The following is a 20,872-nucleotide window of genomic DNA, read 5'->3' as shown; positions in this document are numbered from 1 at the left end:
GAGTGTACTCACCCCCCCGCCGCGTTTCCCCCGCCGGCGCTCTCCGAATTTGAAGCCCCTCGGGGCGGCAGCGTTCCTCCTTGCCGCCCCGTTTGCCCCCTCGGCCGGAAGTGGCCGGAAGTTCCGAGCGCGCGTGCGCGCGCACGACGGACGCACGCGCGCTTGGAACTTCCGGCCACTTCCGGCCGAGGGGGCAAACGGGGCGGCAAGGAGGAACGCTGCCGCCCCGAGGGGCTTCAAATTCGGAGAGCGCCGGCGGGGGAAACGCGGCGGGGGGGTGAGTACACTCTCCCCCGCCCTTAAAGCCCTACCCCTGCCGGCGCCGATAAATATCGTGCACATCCCTAGTCTAAAGGGCATTTGTCAATTATACATGAGCAACATATTTATGCCTGGCTGTAAATACAAACCAGCCAGTAATATAAGCAGCTTAAACAAAGAGACTTTAAGAAGTTAAAGGGAACCAATCTATCCTTCATTTTTCCAAAATAGATTGGATCCCCCCCCCCATATGAGTTTATTCCAAGCTTTTGAAGCTTCTGCAATAGGGTATACATGGAGCTTTCAGCAGCCCCATAACTGCACTTGGGGGGTGCTGGGGTGGCCCAGAGCGAGTGGTAGTGTAGTGCACATAGGGTGCCAACCACCCCCATGGGTTTCTAACCCATGAGGTACAGGGTTCTGTTGTTTCAGAGGTATTCTGAGTGTGGATTCTATGATAGCAAATTAGATTGGATTCATGGTGTTTCATTGAAAATCTCATTAGCTATCATAGACTCCACACTCAGAATACCTCTGAAACAACAGAACCCTGTACCCCATGGGTTAGAAACCCATGGGGGTGGTTGGCACCCTATGTGCACTACACTACCACTCGCTCTGGGCCACCCCAGCACCCCCCAAGTGCAGTTATGGGGCTGCTGAAAGCTCCATGTATACCCTATGAGGAAAAACCTTAAAGACGCGTAAACTTTAACAATTCCCCAAAAATCAGCCCTCTGACCAAATCCTTTGAAAAAATTCAGGTAGCTTCCTTGACCCTACCTGGCACTACCACCAACCCCACACTGCTCCAGGCCACCCCTTTGCCCCCCGCGTGAAGCTATACATTTGCTGACACCTCAATGCTTCTCTATGGGGAAAAACCTTAAAGATGCGTAAACTTCAACAATTCCCCAAAAACCAGCCCTCTGCCCAATCACTCTGAAATTGGGGTGGTAGCCTCCACCCATTAGGCACTACCACCCCACCCCACTCTTTTTGCCCAGATCCCATGCTATGCCCCCGAACTGCCCCAAAGACACTAATTCAAAAATTCCCCAAAAATCAGCCCTTTGCCCAATTCCCCTGAAATTTGGGTGGTAGCCTCCATCCATTAGGCACTACCACCGCACCCCAATATTTTGCCCCAGGACCTGAAATTTGAGCTGACATCACATCAGACCTTTTTGCATTCAAATCAATGGAGACAAAAAGGCGGGAAATTCAAAGAGATGTCATCCCGAATCACGCGAATTTTTCGGGCACGAATCAGGGGTGATTCGGATCGGCCCCCAAAAATATCAGAGGACATCGGGGGTGATTCGGTTCGGACCTGAATCACCCGAAATTGCTCGTTTCGGGCACAGATCGATCTGTGCCCGAAATTTTTTGCACATCCCTAATACATAACCATAATTAGTGTACATATCAATCAAAAACAGAGTATGTGATTCCTATGTGGTATAAACCCAAAATGTCCTCCTTGACTTGGGTTTTCAAAATAAATAGCAATGTAAAAGGACTCTCACACTTGTAATCCAGTCTCTCACATGAGTCCTTCTGAAGTCTCAAATGTCCAAATTAGGACATGGGTAATCCAGTAGACTTTTCTTGTAGGACCATGAATTATGCAAAAAGATAGTTCTTCTGATACTTTTCTTATAATGCCAAATGCATTTCAGCCTTAATATGGCTTTCTTCAGCAACATTTACCCAATGAATCCTTGTGATTCTTTTAATGATAACTAAACAACAATACTAAACCAGATTCTTTTTCTGGTCTGTATAATCTTCAAGGTCTTATAACTACTAATGCCTTGCTCCATTGACTATCAGCCCATACTTCCTGTTCTCAATAGGAGGTACCAGGAATAATTAGCCTGGTTTAGTATTATTTAGTTCTCATTAAAAGAATCACAAGGATTCATTGTGTGAATGCCACTGAAGAAGGCCATGTTAAGGCCAAAACACATTTGGCGTTATAACAAAGTATCAGAAGAACTATCTCCTTGCATGATTCGTGGTGGTTGAATCTTGGTCCTACAGGAAAAGTTTATTGGATTACCTATTTGCTAATCTGGACATTTGGGACTTCAGAAGGCCTCTTGTGAGAGACTGGATTACAAGTGTGGGATTCCTTTTCCATTGCTGATTACTTTGAAGACCAAAGTCAAGAAAGACTTTTTGGGTTAATATCACATAGGAATAACTTGTACTCTGATTTTGATTGATATGTATACTAATTATGATTATTGTTTTCTATTAATTGTTGTTAATATACTGTCTACAGGTCTTTTAGCATATAGAGGGTCATGCACATCTTATTATTATTATTATTATTATTATTATTATTATTATTATTACATTTATATCCCACTCTTACTCCAAGGAGCCCAGAGCGGTGTACTACATACTTGAGTTTCTCTTTCACAACAACCCTGTGAAGTAGGTTAGGCTGAGAGAGAAGTGACTGGCCCAGAGTCACCCAGCTAGTTTTATGGCTGAATGGGGATCTGAATTCGGGTCTCCCCGGTCCTAGTCCAGCACTCTAACCACTACACCACACTGGCTCTCTGGCACTGGTGTTTTTCTTTCGGATGATAACACTGTTTTGGGTTATTTTTGAAATATCTGCTGTCTTGTTGGAGCTCATTTAAGTGCTTTAAAGTACTATATTGTGGAAAAGCTCAGTGCCTTTCTTGCCAATTTTTTTTCAAAACTGATAAGGAGGGGAAGGGGAGACCTATATTGCAAGTATGTACTGTGCCCAGAGAAATGGTGCTTGGGGAGTGTGCATGAGTGGTTCTGTCTTGCAAATGGTCAAAGCGGGGGTGGAGTGGATTAACTGGAGGGCCCTTAGTCCTTCTAGCTTGGTGAGTCTATTGTTGTCTTCTAAGCCAGAATAATGAATTTTGGCACCCAAGGAGCATTCCAGCAGAGCTCTCAAACTCTGGCTTGGATGCTAATATAATTACAGTTGAATCAGCTTAAAAGCAGTTATTGTACAAATTCCTGAAAATAGTCCTCTAGTAAAGAATGTCACACTGAAGAGCCAATGGTTAAAATTATCTTATTAAAAATGGAGTCGTTCCATCCACTTTCATTTATATTTAAAGAAACTTGGCCCCTCCCTATGTGCAATTACAAGCTGACACCATATATTTTGGATATCACTGGATACCAGGCCGCTCTCTCTAATTATTGCCCTTAAGATAACAATTGCTATAAATAAACATTGACTCAGTGAGCAGACAAAAGTAGTAAACAATAATTATTGGTTCCTATAAACAAGATCTTTCATCTTATGGCTGTGGTGACTTCAGGTAGGAAAACTAGAGGAAATGTATTTCAGAGAAGGATTAAATATACACAAAACTGGGTGAACAAAAGCATACTTTTAAGGCTCACTGTTGATCCAGAATATTTTGTCTTCAAATAATATTCCATATATAGTATTGCCAGTAATAATGCTTAGTGCTTACATCAGATTTTAATATTCATTCTGCAATGTCCTTTATAAGGATTAATCAATTAATCCTCCTAGAATCCCTGCGAGGCAGGTAAGTAAATATTATTATCCTTATTTTACAGCATGAGAGACTTTAAGTCATTAAGTGCTAAAATTCTGCTGCTTGTTAACACAGATCTGGAGTGACTCTATTTTCCAAAAGTGTTCCCAGTAGTGATGGGAAGCTTATTTCAGCCATCTGTGACTTGCACTACATAGCTGACCGTCTTGCAGTTGCTGCTTGATTACCCCACACTATCCCTTATGATTTAGCTCCCAGAAATGCAGAGTGGATATCTAGAATCTGCATCTAATGGTGCAGTGGGGAAGTAACCTGCCTAGAGAGCAGGAGGCTGTTGGTTCTAATCCCCGCTGGCATTTTCCCCAAACTTCTATATCTGGCAGTAGCGATATAGGAAGGTGCTGAAAGGCATCATCTCATACTACATGGGAGATGGCAATGGTAAACCCCTCCTGTATTCTACCAAAGAAAACCACAGGGCTTTGTGGTTGCCAGGAGTCAACACCAACTTGACTGCACAACTTTACCATGCTATTAAGTAACAAGATACTTGGATGACCAAAATCTAACTAGGGATGTGCACAAAACCGGCAAAGCTGATTCAGTTCAAATCTGAACCAGATTAGAGCCAAGCCAATTGTTCTGGTTCTGTGCACTATTGAACCAGACCCAGTTTGAGTTCAAACTGAACTGGTTCAAAATTGCTCTGAGCTCTACTGGCAAAGGGGAATCCGGTGAGGGCAAGTAAAGTAAAGGGCAAAGGGGAATCCGGTTAGGGCAAGTAAAGGGGGGCAGGGGAGCTTTCCTAAAAGTAGAGCGGGCGGGAGGGGAGTAAAAAAGTACCTCAAAAATGCCATTGATGGTGGCTGTGGCAGTGGTGGTTGCTGTGAGTGTGTGTGAAGCAGTGGCTCCCCCCCACTCCCACCAGCCTCCCACTGAGTAGCCTGGGCCAGTTCAGGCCTGGTTCAGGCCTCTGCGCAGGAGTGGAGGTCACTAAAATGGTCCCCATGCATGCACCTCCATGCAGGCCCAAACTGCCCCGGCCTACTTGGGGGAGACTGACAGGGGTGGGGGGAAGCCACTGCCACCCCTCCTCCCATGGCTGCCACCGCAGCCAGGGGTGGCAGCACTTATGAGGTACTTTTTAACTCCCCTCCCAGCACTCTACTTTTAGGGAAGAACTCCTTGCCCTTTACTGAAAAGGGATAATCTCACTGGATTCCCCTTTACCAGTAGAGTTCCAAGTCGGCTCAGTTTGAACCAGGCCTGGTTTGGTTCAAACTCAGACTGGCCAAGGCCAGTTCAGTTCAGCCCCAGACCCTTTGAGCCAAGCCGGCTCAATGTCAAGTCCGGCTCAAACCAAGCTGGCTCACACACACCTAAGTCAAACCTGTTTTTGTGAGAGCTCCTTTTGGCCACAGTAGATGTGGATGAGAGCAGGGGACTTGGCCAAACTAAGGGGCAGTAAAGTCGAGTACCAGATGACTGTTGACATTGGATAGAAATTAAAAAAGGATTATTGGTTGCAATTCACCTATGAACAGTTCTCCTCCAGCATTAGACTGGCATCCTAGCAAGGAGAAGGCTTAAACGTACTTCTTGTTCAACAGCCCCCTGCTAACTGGACAAGAAGCATGTTGTAAGGTGGTGGCTTTCTTCTGTTTAGTGGGGGAGATGAACTGTTCCTCTTCATCTCAGCATAACATCCCTCCCAGTGGCTGTTTTCTGGTGTCTTCCTTGTGACTTGGAGAACTCTTTTGCTGTTGTTGTTGTTGCTGCTGCTGCTGCTGTTATATAGTGTTCTTGTTAGCAGCAGCAACACATTCATTTGATAGGAAACAAGATTGAAACTGATCCTAAGCATGCTTACTTGACAGTAAACTCCATGGAACAAGGTGGGTTTTCTTCTGTCTAAATGTGCAAAGGTTCAGGCTGCAGTCTCTGGTATTCACTCTCTCCAAATAGTGGTACTATGCCTCTTCAAATATCTGTGTATTGGGAGGTTTATGTACCAGCTGCAGAATTTGCCAGTGGACTATTAGAATATATCACGTATAGAAACTTCTTCCCACTATTCTTGTTCTCATGTCAGTCTTTTTCTTGTATCATCTTGGGGTTTTGTGCTTTCTTTGGGTAGAAAGGAGCAGTGAGCTTTCATCAGTTTACAGTTCATGGCTTTTAATTATAAATGAAAAGACGATGTTAGCCTCTCTCCCTGTGCCCCCCCTTTTCTTTCCTAACCTGAAATTATAGGGCTCTGCTCCTAGTGAAGCTCAGTGACTGAGATCAAAGGAAACTTCAGGAATAGTCTAATGCTGGTGTAGCAGAATCTATTGCAATCTGTCTCAGCCCCTGGATATCTGTGTGGCAGAACTGCTAGTATGTGGGGCATAGCAAATGGAGAACTACTTGTAAGCATGAGAGAAATCACATCAGGCAGGTGGTTTTGGTAGGCTTGTATAACAATCTGCCCTTACTTAATTCTAACTATATTTCCACTACAAAGTTTTAATAGTGTGATTTATGTATTGCTGTACACTGGCAAGCTCAAAGTGGCTTACATAGGACTCCCAAACAGTCACCCACCAGGCTGGGACTGCTTAGGTTAGCGTTAGCAACCTAAGTTGCATTTCTCACATCATTCTTTGGACCTTTATGCCTTGATCCTTACTCTCCTATTTCAGCCAGAACAACCACATTTTTCAGAGCTCTGGGTCCAACGAGGCATAATGTTAACTATGTCATGGTCTAGTTTGGGGCTTATTTTCACTTTACAATAGCAGACTTGATCAGGACTGTGCTATAGAGATAGGGTCTGGCAATCGAACACAGGCTTGGACAACAGAAGCTTGCTGGTGTGTGTGGAAAGCAAGTAAAGTCATGCTTTCAAAAACACTATTCCAGGTGCTGTCTTGAAAGACCCTTTATGCAGAGTTGCTAGATGAGGAGGGGAAAGGAGTGAATTGTTGTGTGGAGTGATATAGAATTATATATTCTCAGGTTTTAATTTACTGAGACCAGAGATCAGTGTCACTCTTACGCCTGGACTTTGGGGATGAAGTCCAGGGCCTCCACACTCCCTGGGGCCCCCCAAATCCTCTTTAGACTGTCCCAGGTAGTGTGGTTGCTGCTGGCCTGCACTGCACCGGGTGGCCGAGTGTGGTTATGACCTGTGCCGGATATTTTAGAGACAGAGGGGGAGTGGGGAAAGAAAAATGTGGGATGGGAATATGTTAAGTTGTTGAAATGTTTCTGCTACTGCATATTTGCATAAATATACCCCATGTGTTAAAAATAGTGTGTGTGTGGGGGGGGGATGATGCTTAACTTGCAGCAGGAGGGGAGCCTCCAGTGGGGGGGCTCCAAAGGCCTTTAGGTCCAAAATTATCTAATTGCACCTCTGCCAGAAGTGGAGTTAATGCTTTACTATTAAGGAAATAAATGCTGGAATTTTGATCTGCAGGAGATATGCCATCAGCCTTTCTTAATTATTAGTGTATTGGAGGAGGGAGGCTGCAATTGCTCATCGGTGAGAGGAAAACACTCTGCATATGTTCAGAGGAATTGCTGTATTTAAATAACAGTACTTAAGCTTACTGTCATTTCTGTTTAAGTATCCTGATTCCTGTCCAAGATGAACTTGAGTTAAGTCATCTATTGCTGTGCCTCATTGCTCCTCAGCTTTAAAAGGGACCAGTCCTCTAAATGGTATAAATGCAATACCGTATACTGCATGTGAATATTTTATGGCTTTTTTCCTTGCCATGTAATGTGTAGTGTGCCTCACTACTTCTGCCATCTGAAGCCATCTGCTCACATGCTATTTTTAGTTCCCACTTTTTCTGCTTATCACACATTTGAGTCTGGAGTGTGATCTATTCAGTGGGCTGCCTAACTCTACCTTTAATCCTGCTTACGCAGGCACAGAAACATTCCTAATTTCATTCATGAAATGTTTGAGGACACATTGGCCGTGCAGCAGAGCCAACTCTGGTGGAAACTGCCATGATGTTTACACAGGCTGAATTGTGGAGGTGGCTCTTGCAACTGCATGTCCTTTATTTGCAGTCAGTTCCAGGCTGGGTGGAAGTGTCATACTTGGGCAGGTCAGGTGTGGCAGGAAGCATACTGTAGGAGCAGGCAAGGTGAAGTCAAACAAGCAGGAGGTCAGGAGCCAGAGATAAGTCCATTGGGAGCAGGCAGAAACAAGCAAAGGGTCAGAAGCCAAGAAAAATAAGAACAAGGCATAGGAGCCAAATTAAGGGAGCACACATCCACAGCAAAGTTACTTTAGCGAATGGTGAAGGAAAACAGGCCTTAAATACAGAGTCAGCACTGCAGCCTCACCCAAGCCTGGAATGTCTTAAAGGGGCTGCACCCTATTTCTTAAGGCTGAAGTGTAGCTGCCTGGCTGCTGGTGGGGACTGGAGTGCTTCGGGTTCATCCTCAGAGGACACAGGCAAGGGTATGTTGAGCGGTTCAGCAGGTGCTGGCACTTCCTTTGGTGGAGGTGAGGACCCCTTGAAACTTGCCTCGTTCTGTTAATCCTCTCGGTCAGAGTCAGGCTCAGGGGTCACAACCACTTCACCTCAAGATGCCTGGTGTCCAGCTCAAGGGATATGAACCCTTCATCCTGGGACTCTTCCATGTCGGACTTGGGGCTCATGGCAGGAAGCCCCTACGGGACTTTTCCTACCGCCCGGAGAATAGGTTCTGTGGAGTGGCCCTATGAAGTGGCGGTGTGGAGAGGTGGGCAGGGGCAAGCTTGAGCTGTGAGCAAGCAGCCTGTGGCAAGAGTGGGCAGCTGGCCAGTGGGGGGAAGGGCAGGGGCAGGGGAGGTGGGAGGCAGTTCCCAGATGCTGGGCGGCTCGTGTTCTTTGAACATGTTCTCCCAATTATAGTTCCACCCATGACTGGAGGAGGCTGAATGCATAAATTTTCTGCTCTGCTCCTCACCCAGTTTGTGGGGAGGGCTGTGTCTTTGACTTCATACAACATCATTGCCCACTGAAGGGGTAGAGTATATGAGCCTATTCCATAGAGACATCCATGGTACCTTCCTTCTCCCACTATTTACGAGATTGCCAGGCCGCACAAGCCAGTTCTACATCTCCCGACTACTCTTTGACTGCAACTCTTTCATAATAAATAATGTTGTCAAGTTCAGTGTGGCAGCATACAAAATCCACCAGGATCTGACCGCCAGCAAGAATTAAACAGGCCTGGCACAACTCATACCTGCACTGCCACCCTTGCTACCCAGTTATACAGTTTTCATTTTATCATATTTTAATCAAATCTTAATTCTAATCTTAACTATTATATAACTTCTCATAGATTTTAGGTTTTTGCTCACCGTCTCTAACTTCCTAATCTCTATGCATTTATTTTATCATCATATTTTAATTAACATTTTTAATTAACACCCCATAGATTTTAGATTATAGTTCAACAACAATAAGATGTTAACTTTAACTTTACAGTCACTGTCTCCACGGGCACAGACTGCTTTTAATGCTACTATTATCATTTTTTCATAGACTGAAATCAATACATTGAATTCATTTGACCTCATACAACATCATTTCCCACTGAAGACATAATGTATATGAGTCTAAAATAACTAAGAGTCATCTATAAGGATGAATTTACACAATCACCTTTGGCTGTCACTTTATAATCTGCAAGTTATGTGGTGCCTTTTATCACCTCATGATTATTCAGTCAGAGAAGCCAAGCTGAAAGGTGTTAAGCTTTTTAAGGTGTTAAGAATGGTATGTCACTATCACATGATTTCTGTCTGTTAGAATGAATGTGTTAACTTCCTCTCACAGGTAATCTTAAGACCCTGTTCCTCAGTATGTGGCCCATAGATGCAATTCTCCCAAGGGCCCATCTCTTCCCTTCGTTTTCCCATTGGCATTAGTTCAGAAGTCTGACTACTTCTTGCCCAGGCACACTTTATTATGGTTGCACATATTTGTTTGTTTGTTTGTTGTTTGTCTAAAAATATGCCATGTTTAAAAAGGGATGCTCCACATTTTAAAAAGAACCTTGTGGCTTCTACCTTTTTTGCAGTGCAGCTCTCAGTTCCATTCCTGGAAGGAATACGATCTGTTCATGTAACATGTTTCTCTTTTCCGAGCACTGTTCCCATTTTGTAATTCCTACAAAAATAGCTGGAAACATGCTCTGAAACCAGAGCTGGCATACCCTTTCTATGCATGAATGCTTATTTCCATATCACATGGATTAGATAGTTAATAAAGGGAATTATTTTCAGAATAATTACATGGTAGGAAAAATGAATTGTGTGGATGTGCCTGTCAGAAACAAGTCCACTACTCCAACTAAAAAGGTGATATTAGTAACGACACAAGATATAACTGTTTGTCATTAGGATTTCTCCCAAATGTTTATGCATTTTTACTCTGTGATGTTTACCTTTTGTGGGGAGGGGAGGGAGGATTAAGTGACAACTCTGAGATAAAAAGAAAAGTGCTTTATCAAAGAAAACTAGATCAAAAACCTTGTTTTTTGTTATTAATTTTCCTTACAAAATATGTTTCCCATTATTTATATGAGCTTTGATATGGAGCTGACTCACAGAAACAGAGGCTGAGATTCCCCTGCACTGTTCAGATCAGAATTGCACTTTTCAGGCAGGGGTTGCATGTTATGCAGAGGCCAGTCCCTACAAAGAGACAAATCCCTTATAAAGCCATTTCTCTCCATGTGCTAAAAGCAGGGTCAGCCAAGCTACTGAAGTGATAGGACATTTGTTCTAATTGGTTTTAAATTGTTTTAAGTTCTGTTTTAATATGTTTTATGTTGCTGTAAACCACCCAGAGACAGAAGTTTGGGATGGTGTACAAATATAATAAAATAAACAATTGCTGACCTTACAGGAAGCATTAAGCAGCTGGTTGCTGAATACTCACAGCAAATATTGTAATTAGCAACACCAATGTGAACGGAAATGGGATACCTGAAGGAGAAGGAACGGTGGCATGCCCTGGGAAGGGGTGGAGAGGAGAGAATTGGAGGAACAGGAATATTTTTAGCTGAATGATACAGATGACAGAACCACAATGGCAGCTCTGTAGTAGTAGTAGTAGTAGTAGTAGTAGTAGTAGTAGTAGTAGTAGTAGTAAATTTGATATTATTAGTTAGGTGGAATAGACTTTATAGTATTCCTCCCTTTATAAAGCATTAAAATTATATTTGTCCTATTAATGTGGAATTAGGTTGGTGAGGTGTAAAAGCTGACCAAAGTTCAGAAAAAGTTGATTTAAATTCAAAAATATGCTAAAGAAAAATGACTGAGAGCAGTTGGAAAAATGGAACAGCTGAAAGAATACAAGTCTTCATTTCTGACCATCTTTCCAAATATAAGTTAATGTTAGAATATTGAAATGAAATGATTTTTAAAATTAAAGTATGTTTCTTGAATGTTCCTTTAATTGGAACATTATTTAATGTTCCGTTAAAGTTAGGAACTTTAAAGTTTTAGTCCATGGTGAGTGAATTGTGAGCAATTTATCTAATGCGGCTCATTTGTAACCACTGAAGTAAGAGTTGAGTTTGTATGGGGGAAAGCTGGGAGCTATGTGGGGAGAACTACCTGATTTGTAACAATCCTCAAAAATTCAACTCATAATGTTGGGATGATCTGTCGTACCCGTTTGTGTAATGTAGTACATCAGGCAAACTTTCAACAGTGTTTTCCCAATTGCACATATGCTACGTCCTCATGGCGAGCTCCAAATTTGCTTCATCAAAGGTCAGAGGTGGAATAAAGCCTTTAATCCCTCTGAGCTCACACTGTGCCTCCCAGGCTCTGCCTATCTGCCTAGAGAATGAAGATACTTAGAGGGGCAGCCTTGTGGTCTGGAGTCTTGCCCTTCTTCTTCACCCCATCATATCCTAGGGAATGGGGCTGTAGTTAAGTGGTAGAACTTCTCTACGCATGGAAGTTCCACATTTCAGGCCCTGGTATCTCCAGGTAGGACTGGGAAAGACTCCTGCCTGAAACATTGGAGAGCCACTGCCACTCAGAGCAGACGGTTCTGAGCTCAATGGATCAATGATCTGACTCTGTATAAGACAATATATGCTGCCAGGCTGACAGACTCTTACATACTCGCCCTCCAGCGGGGGAAACGCGGCAGGGGAGGTAAGTGCACCAACCCCCATCCATAAAGCCATCTCCCCCGCCCCCCCCCCCCCCGTCGAACTTCGAACTGGCCCCGTGTTCAAACCTGTTTGGAGGCCCATAATAGGGTAAAAGGCCTGTAAAAGTATTTACGGGTAAAAATATTTTACCCATATTTATGGGTAAAGTATTTATGGGTAAAAATTCCTTTGACAGGTAAAAGGCCCGTAAAAAGTAGAGTTTTACAGTAAAAGGCCTGTAAAAGAGGTTCGTGCACATCCCTACTGATAATCTGCTGCCTAAGTCAACTCATTATTAGATAGAGACGATAGTGGGGTCATAAGTTGCTCTGCTAAGTGCCATATTTATGGCCTTTCAGACAGTAAAGCTGAAGAGAAGCCACCCCTTTTTCCAACCACTGAGGTCTCAGGAGTGGGCTTATCCCCCAAGTTGGGCAGGGTTAGCTGTTCCTGCTTTACTCACTGGGACTTATTGGTGCAAAGCAAACCATTATTTGCACTGCTGCAGCAAAGTTGTACTCACAGGATAAAGCTGCCCACTAATAACTGTAGTAGAATCCGACTTTTCTTTGTCTGTCTGACAAAATGATGGTAAATGAGAGTACTCTTTTTGCAATGTGAAAGAAAGAAAAAAACAGTGATGCAGCCTGAACTCAAGGAGCTTTTCTCTGATCACCTTGGGCACCTGCCCATCTAAGATGACACTTTCTTGTACCGTCATGATCCGATGACCTATTTTCAAGATCTACTTCTGGGAAGACAAAAGAGATGTAATATTATAGATTTTTTTTAAAAGGACCTTTAAGAAGGGAGTATCCATCTTGATTTGTGAGTAATCAAGTTTAAATTCTGAGTTTGTGACTTAAGGGGACAACAATTCAATTGAGCACTTTAGGGAAGAAAAGTGGTAGTATAGATTAGTGCTTTGTAACCTTAAATGCCCTCTCCACAGCCAGTGCTCTGAAAAGTGTACTGTCTAATCAGTGTCAACTCCTGGCAAACATAGAGCCCTGTGGTTGTCTTTGGTAGAATACAGGAGGGGTTTACCATTGCCTCCTCCCATGCAGTATGAGATGATGCCTTTTAGCATCTTCCTATATCGCTGCAGCCCGATACAGGTGTTTCCCATAGTCTGGGAAACATACCAGCAGGGATTTGAACCGGCAACCTCTGGCTTGCTAGTCAAGTCATTTCCCTGCTGCGCCCTTAGCTTTTGTGCTAGACTGTTCTTTCGAACTATCCATGGGATGCTTGGAGTTTACAGGGGGTAGGAGTTGAAAGTGAAGTTTTGCATCATGAGTTCAGAAAGCTATGGATGATGGAAAAGTTTGTCTAATTGTGTTGATAGAGCAATGGAGGCTCTTCAAAGCTGAGCTAAATAAGAGTTTAATATAAAGGATTGATTCTCTCCACACTTTTAAACATCAGCCAAGTGGCCATTTAGTATCCAGTCAAGAAACCAAAGCCAAAGACAGATTTAGAAGCATCACTGCAGCTATTTTGAGGTATGAATGTAGTTCTGCCAGCAGTGATGCTGGTGATGTGAGGAACCAGATAAGGGAGTGAATATCCCCATAGTGTTTTCTGGGTTGCCATATGCCAGGGCTACACAACTTCAGCCCTCTTGCAGATGTTGAGCTAAAATTCCCATCATTCCTGATTATTGGTTACTTTGCCTGTGGATGATGGGAGCTGTAATTCAGAAACAGCTGGAGAGTTGTGCAGCCCTGCCATATGCATTGGACAGACTTCTGTTGTTTTATAAAAGGCTTGTGCCATCGCAGTGAAGTGGCATCCTAAACAAGACTTAGAAAACCTTCCCCTTGCTACTGCACCTTCTCGACTGATGTGACAAAGGTGTGCTGATGTTCATGAAAGGGGTCCCTTCCCGCTTTGCTTGCCAGCATGGTAATAGAAATGGAGATGAAGGATTGCCTCCAGCCTCTGTGGGCTCTCTGATCACCTTGGGCACCTGCCCATCTAGGACGACACTTTCTTGTACTGTCATGATCCAATGTCTACTCTGTCTACTCAGAGATTTGTGCCACCTCTGCAGGAGAAGAAAGTGGTAGACAACAGAGGAAGGGTGAGAGGAGGAGACGGTAGGCTTGCTGCTGTGAAGGTACAGGTCAGGGAGTACAAAGGCTCCTCTCCATCCCAGAATGTGAAGACTTGCACTCTTGAGCCAGACTGCTTTCTCTGTCTTTTCTGAGAGTTGTGTACGCCAAGGGAGGACCTATGCACAGATTTGTTTTCTGAGATGGAGAAATGAACTCTCTACTACTTATGTTTTCCATGACCAGTGTGGAGTTGTAAATCTCTCTCACCTCTTTTTGAGGTGACAGCAACATCCAAACTTTTGTTAAAACCTATTTTCCATTCAGACTATCAAAACAAGCTGACACTACCACCATAGTAAGAGTCAGGGGCAAAGGAGCAAACCTGGAAGGCGAGTCAGGCAGCAATGTGACCAAGGCTGCAATTCTATGCATTTTTACTTGAGAATAAATTCCATTGAACTCAGACATCCAGGCTAATAATGCATCGAAGGAGAGCATTTATGATTGTGCATAAGGGTAGGGGAAATTTTCAATGATCCTCCTTTCCTCCTGCAGCTGCCTATGCATCTTGAAAATATGTCCCCAAGGTTCCCCCTACCATTAGGGACATATTTTTGATAGGCAGAGTGTTGCAGAGGGAAGAGGAGATCGGTTAAAATTCTCCCTCCCACTTTGCCCAGTGGAAATATCTCTTCCACAGCCATGATGTTAGCCTGGATGTTGGCCAGTGAGATGTCTTTCCAAATAAATATACATAGGATCACCTGTAAGATTATTTAGGCTTGTAAATATATTTTAATATTGTTAAATGCTGTAAGCTTTCAAGACAGAACAAGAAAAGATATGAATTCAAATAATGTAAACAATCTAGTCTTCTAGTTGATCTAGTTGGGGAGAGATTGAAAGTAAATAACCTTGTTTAGCCCACAGATTTTCTGTAAAAGCCTTGAGAAATGCCAGTGATGGTGCTTGGATACATTTGTTGTTGCAAGACCTATTTTAAGTGTGTTCATTATTCATATTGGTGTAAAAAAGGGTCCAGCAGGAAAAAATTTACATATAAATATCCAAGATGGTTGAGTAAGATGCTAGCAGCAAGAAGCGTAACTGAGTGTGTCTCTAACCAACTCTTTGTCTCTCTCTCTCTCTCTGTCTGTTTCTTCTGCAGGGCTTGTGAAGTTGGGGGTTCACTGTGTAACATGTCAAAAGGTCGCTATAAAAATTGTCAACAGAGAGAAGCTCAGTGAGTCGGTGCTAATGAAGGTAATTTTCTAATGGGAGATCTGAAAAAATTTGGGAGAGGGAGTTCTTGGCTCAGTGGCTTCTGTTCTGTGCAAAATTAATATCTTTAATTATGTTTAACAAACAACCCTGTCAGTGTTAGGATTGTGTTTTGCATAATAATAATACTAATAATTCAGGACGGGGGGGGGAGTGGAATTAAAGATGAGGGCGTATGCATGTGCTTTAATTAAGAACAAAAATTAACGTCCATTTGTGGTGCAGTAATTGAATGTAAAACAGTTAATGTCTAGGTTGGGCTAATCTAAGTTGCCCAACTAGAATGGGGTGGTTCTGGTTGCACTGTTCTGACAGATGTGGGCATCTGGTCATGGCCAGTGATTGATTATATAGGGCACAGTACTTCTTTGAAGTTAGAATTTCTCTTGTTACAAGTGACTGAGTCTTCAGAGTTCATCCTTGCTATAAGAAGTCTCTGAAGCAGATTTTGGGCCTGTGAGAAACTTTTACGATAGACAAGAGCTGGGACTAAAGACTGAATTAGGGTGCTTCACTTGTATGTTTCTAGCCATTTTGATGGTATATAATGAGATGGGCAAGATGGAAATTTAAATGTTAATGAAATATTTTTGATGATGCCATTAGCCTGCCTTTACCAGCATCTGTTTTTGTCCACATGTGCTTGTTTTGATTCCTTGGGCCTCTTCAGGCACTCTAATTCTTTACAGTAATTGGTGTCCAATTTAGGCAGCAAGAATAGCGTATAGTTTCTTTCCCTCCTTTGTAACTGTTGAAGTGGAAGCTGGGTTGTTTCTGCCAGCAGGGATTTTCTTGTCAAAATGGCTATGTAGGATCCAGGCTTTTCTTTTCATTGACATACAGAACTCACAGTAATGGAAAGAGCATTAATCACATATTAATGAAGATATTATATTTCTGATTCAAGCTAGTTTTAGTGAACTTGATTGGAGCTGACTGAAAATGGGCTTCACTTGATCAATCAATACTGTGTTATTATAGTCTGGCATATTTAAAATATGTGGAACATGGGAGCAGGAGTGGGTTCCTTTGTACTCTCTCTGTGTGGCTTCCGATAGTAGTATTAATAGTTTCTGAACAAATATTACAGACAATGTTACGGAGCAATGGTGAAGAAACAATAGCAAAATGATGCCTGGACATGTGGCAATCTGTAGTAGATGCTTCCAGGGTAGAATGAGAGCTCTACATATGATTGCTGTTTTCAATGGCAGCTGCATGCTTTCTGTAACATCTAGTTCTGCCCTAATTCTCACCTCATGAGTTTGATTTATTATCTGTTGTATTTCAGCTCATATGTTTCTGTCTGCCAACCTCTCGGTGAACTTCATTGCATTTGATAAACTAGAGTGTTACCTATGAACGCTCACTGCAAAATCAATCAGATAGTCGCTAAGGTGACACACTGCTTTTGGGTCTTTTAGCGGCTACAGACAAGCACAGGTGTGTTTCTAGAACAAAAATGGATTTTGAGGAACAGGAGGGGGGAGTAGGATTTGTTTTAGGCAGGAGAAACAGCATGGAAAAAGGAACAAAAATAGAGGGTAGGAAGAGGGAAGAAAGTGGAACAATGGCAGATGCTCACAGAGCAGAGAGAATGTAAAATAGGAGATGGGGTGATGGGAGAGGTAATAGAGTCAGGGTGGGAAACCTTTAAAAAAAGTAAGGGAGCTTAAAGTAGATGCGAAAGCTGGTATGGAGCCAGTATAGCAATTTTAAGCAGGAAAAAGTCATAAGTGTGTGTCTGATAGGGATGATTTCAGCATAGTCTTGAGGTAGATTCCTCCTGTGAATGTGTAGCGGGTGTGGCCAATCAACCTGGGAAGAACAGTTTTGACTACAACCATGCCACAAATGGGAAGCAAGTAACAGTGCATGCAGAGCACATTATTCTAGATTACCAACGCAGGTGAGCCAAGCACATAATCTCCAACATTTTGTAGGTGAAAATAGGGATGCTTTTGTAACAATCAATTCTCATACCAAAAATTGCTACCAATTCTACATAGCTGAAGACTGGATTCCACCTACTGTATGCTGGCTATTGCATGGGCTGTGCAGTGTGTACATACAGGTGCGCTAGGGACATGATGCATCCACCCACCTACTTGGAGATTTAATTTATAGAGACAGTGGTGGGAGAAGAAGAAGAATTCTAGCAACTCATATGTGGGGTGAGGGGGGCATCTCCAAGAGGCAAAAACAGACAAAAATGGGACAGTGATTTACCAGGAATAAATTCCAGAAAATAGGGACAATTGGAGCCTATTGGAGGACTGGATGATCCAAGAGTTCCAAAGGCCAAAGAGTTTGCCATCTCTAGAGGAGATAGGGTTCCCCCACACAACATATGGCACAGACTGTCTGTGACTGAGGTTTAGTCGAATTTGCGGGTGGGGGGGCAGAGAATGAGGTGGCAGAATTCTAATGCTGGTAGAGTAGGCTGTACCTCTGGAGGAGGGGGACACATTTCTTTTAATGCTCCTTCATGCAAAAAAGAAAAATAATAATCCTGTGAGTAAAAAACTCGCACATTAGGGTGAAAGATTATGGCCAGTCTTCACCCTATATACTGGTTTTCTATATCTAGATAGCTTTTTAAAATTTTATTTTTAACCTTTGGGAGCATTTACAAGTTTATTTTCCACACCTGCAATTTGAAGTAGTGTATGCCATTCTCCTGCTTCAGCTGCATTACAGACCAAGCCGTAGGGTACACTTGACAGGAAGATGCTACTACGTGTGGATCTTGGATGAGTGACCTAGAATGATACATGATTATATCTAAAATACAATGAGATCGTTCACATGACGATCTGCTGTGGGTGAGGCAGCAGACAAGCGGGGGGGGGGAGGTGAAGGCTCGGTAAACTCACCTTCCCCCCAGATGGCCAAGTTCTTCTGTTGGGGGTGAACCATGCTTCCAGACAATCAGCACTGCGTGCCTGCAGCACCAAGCTCTGGAGGCAGGGACAATGCACCCCGACCTCTGGAGATCCCACAATGCACCGTGCAAGTGCATGGTGCCTTGTGGGGATCCCCCCATCAATGGGCGGGCGCTCATCAGTGTTGCAGCACTGGCTGAAAGCAGCCGGCACTGACACGTGGTCAAGGAAACGGGGTTAAGGGAACACTCACTCCCTTTAGCTCGTTTAAGAGGCAGGCTTCCCAGGCACGTTTGCTGGCGAGGTGCCGCTGGGAGCTGTATGCCTTCTAGCAGTTCTCACGAGCTGTCAAGCCTGGGCTGTCTGCCTTAGCCCAGTCTTGGATGCTCGTGAGAACAACCTCAATGTGTGAATCAGCCTATAACTTTGTATCCTAACTGTGGCCCTTGGGAGCCATTTGCAGTACTTAGGGTATGAGCACACAGCCTGCAAGGAAGCATATCAGCATGGGAAATGATGAGGGAAGTCCACAGAATAAGGTGCTCTTTGCTTCAATTGGTTTGCCTTCAACAATGCTTACCCTCTTTTTTTCTCCCTCCCCGCTTCGCTCTAGATTTTTTTTTTTCAGCTAATGCTTTTTTATTTTGTATAGATGCAGGGACCTGGCCTTTTCTGTGCAGCTGCTCTTCATTTGAGCTGTGTGGAATTGAGAGGCATTTGGTAAAGTGCTTTCTAATCATAACGTAATACTATCAATATTTCTGGAGAGAATAATTCAAAACTGAAGCAGCTGGTCTCAATTAACAGAACCACTGCTGTGGAGATGATACATGGGCAGTGTGGTGGAGAATGAAACTGCAATAAATGTGTCATTTGAGCCTGAATTGCCCTATCCAAGGGACTGGATTGTGGGTGGATTGCTAAGTATAGGCATAGGGATTATCCTCAAAGTGTCCACTTGGGCTTCCCAGGCTTTTAAATTCAGACACATTTTGCACAGCTCTGCCTCTGTAGATGATTCTTAATGTCATTCCTAGGCAACTCATAGTGCCATTGCTGAACAGTTGACTAAAGTGTGTCTCTGGGCCTGTTGTCGTGTGCCGGGTACAGATACAGCCTTGCCAGACATAAATGAATATTGTTCTTTTGGAATAAGAGTAAGCTTGGTTAGCATTGTTTCTCTGGCACTAAAGTTTAGTAAAAATTTAGTTTACTTTATCCCAGCATTGTCCACTTGTACCTGGAACTGCCAGGCAATAAGGAAATCTTTTCTTACCATGTTTACTATTTGCTGCCCCTAGCTGCTCACAGTTGCTGCCTCAGTACCTGTTTCTACCACTCCTGCCACTATTGCTGGGAACAGCTCTGGTCAGGGGCCAACATCAAAGCATTTGGGGTTCTTTGGGCCCTTGTTGAAGCACAGGTTCTGGTGTACACGCACCTGCAAAGTCTCTCTCATCATACTGTAGCATAGGTTTTTAAACATTGCCCCTAAGTCAAGAAAAAAAATCTTCATGTTTTTGCAGAGATAACTCAGAGGTGCTTTGGATATTAAAAGAAAATTTTAAATGAAATGCGTCATTGGTTTGTGCTTCCATTTTAACATGCAAAATAGAGAGAGCATCTCCATGATAGGGCTGAGCGAGACTCCTGCCTGCAATCTTGGAGAAGCTGCTGCCAGTCTGTGTAGCCAATACTGAGCAAGATAGACTAAGGGTCTGACTCAGTATATCAAATGTTCTGCAAGTTCTGCAAGCATTTGGAAAGTCTGTGTCTCTCCACAAGGGTGATGAATTGCTTCCCTACTGAGATGTTAAACTGGAAGTCCAATCATAGAATGTTTGTGGGGGACCTGATCCCTGGCAACTCTCACTTTATAAGAGCTCTGATGAATCAGATCAAAGGTCAGACAATATTCTGTTTCCAACAATAGCCACGCAGATTCTTCTCTGGGAAACTTAAAAGCAGGCATAAAGAAACAGCCCTCTCCTCTGTGTGTGTGTGTGTGTGTGTGTGTGTGTGTGTGGGCCCTGCTGTTGGGTTTTCACAGGCCAACGGTCTCTGAACATGGACATTGCATCTTTTTATCATGGCTAACGGGCATTGACAGACCAATCCCCATTTGTCTAACCAACATTAAAAATTTCCTAAGCTTGTGGTCAACACGGCAGCGTGTGGCAGTGAATCATGCACACATTCATACACTGAGCACTGTAGCATTAGAATATTTAAAATATTATTTTATTTAATGCAACCTTCAAAGTAGAAGCGGGCAGCAGGGGGGAATCGAGAAAGCTGTCAGTCAGTGATTAAAAACCAGCACCCTGGCCTGCTTATGTGACATGATAATGCACATGATTGATAGACTGATTGCCAGTAAAGCTGTCAGATTGCTTCTCTCCCAGGAGACTTGAATAGCACTGTGTGTGGGGGGGGGGATCAATTTACAACAAATAAACCACACCCAGACTATTGCATACCAATCTTTTCACAGGTCATTTCTGCATAGACACTGGGGGATGACTGGAGCCCAATCTTGTGGAGTTTGTCTTAGAGAAGTACTATTTTTGAGCCTTCTTTTATCTTGAGGAGAGCAGATTAGAAGTGCATGCATGTCTGGGGTATGTGTGTTTGAAAGCACGTAGGTGGTGAACAAACTATAAATGATTGACACTCATCA

General features: G+C 43.3%; 1 protein-coding gene across 16 annotated transcripts in view; it reads left to right on the top strand.

Moving 5' to 3' along the window:
- The window catches only part of BRSK2 (BR serine/threonine kinase 2), a 731,324-nt gene that overhangs the window by 399,044 nt on the left and 311,408 nt on the right, over positions 1-20,872 (top strand). For all 16 annotated transcript variants that reach the window (XM_053285865.1, XM_053285871.1, XM_053285864.1 and 13 more), the window contains one exon: positions 15,195-15,289. In XM_053285865.1, coding sequence (XP_053141840.1) covers positions 15,195-15,289 — 95 coding nt within the window. The remainder of the gene's footprint in view (positions 1-15,194; positions 15,290-20,872) is intronic.

The sequence above is a fragment of the Hemicordylus capensis genome, chromosome 1, assembly GCF_027244095.1.
Source record: "Hemicordylus capensis ecotype Gifberg chromosome 1, rHemCap1.1.pri, whole genome shotgun sequence".
Taxonomy (NCBI): domain Eukaryota; kingdom Metazoa; phylum Chordata; class Lepidosauria; order Squamata; family Cordylidae; genus Hemicordylus; species Hemicordylus capensis.
This window is presented reverse-complemented; position numbering and strand designations above follow the sequence as displayed.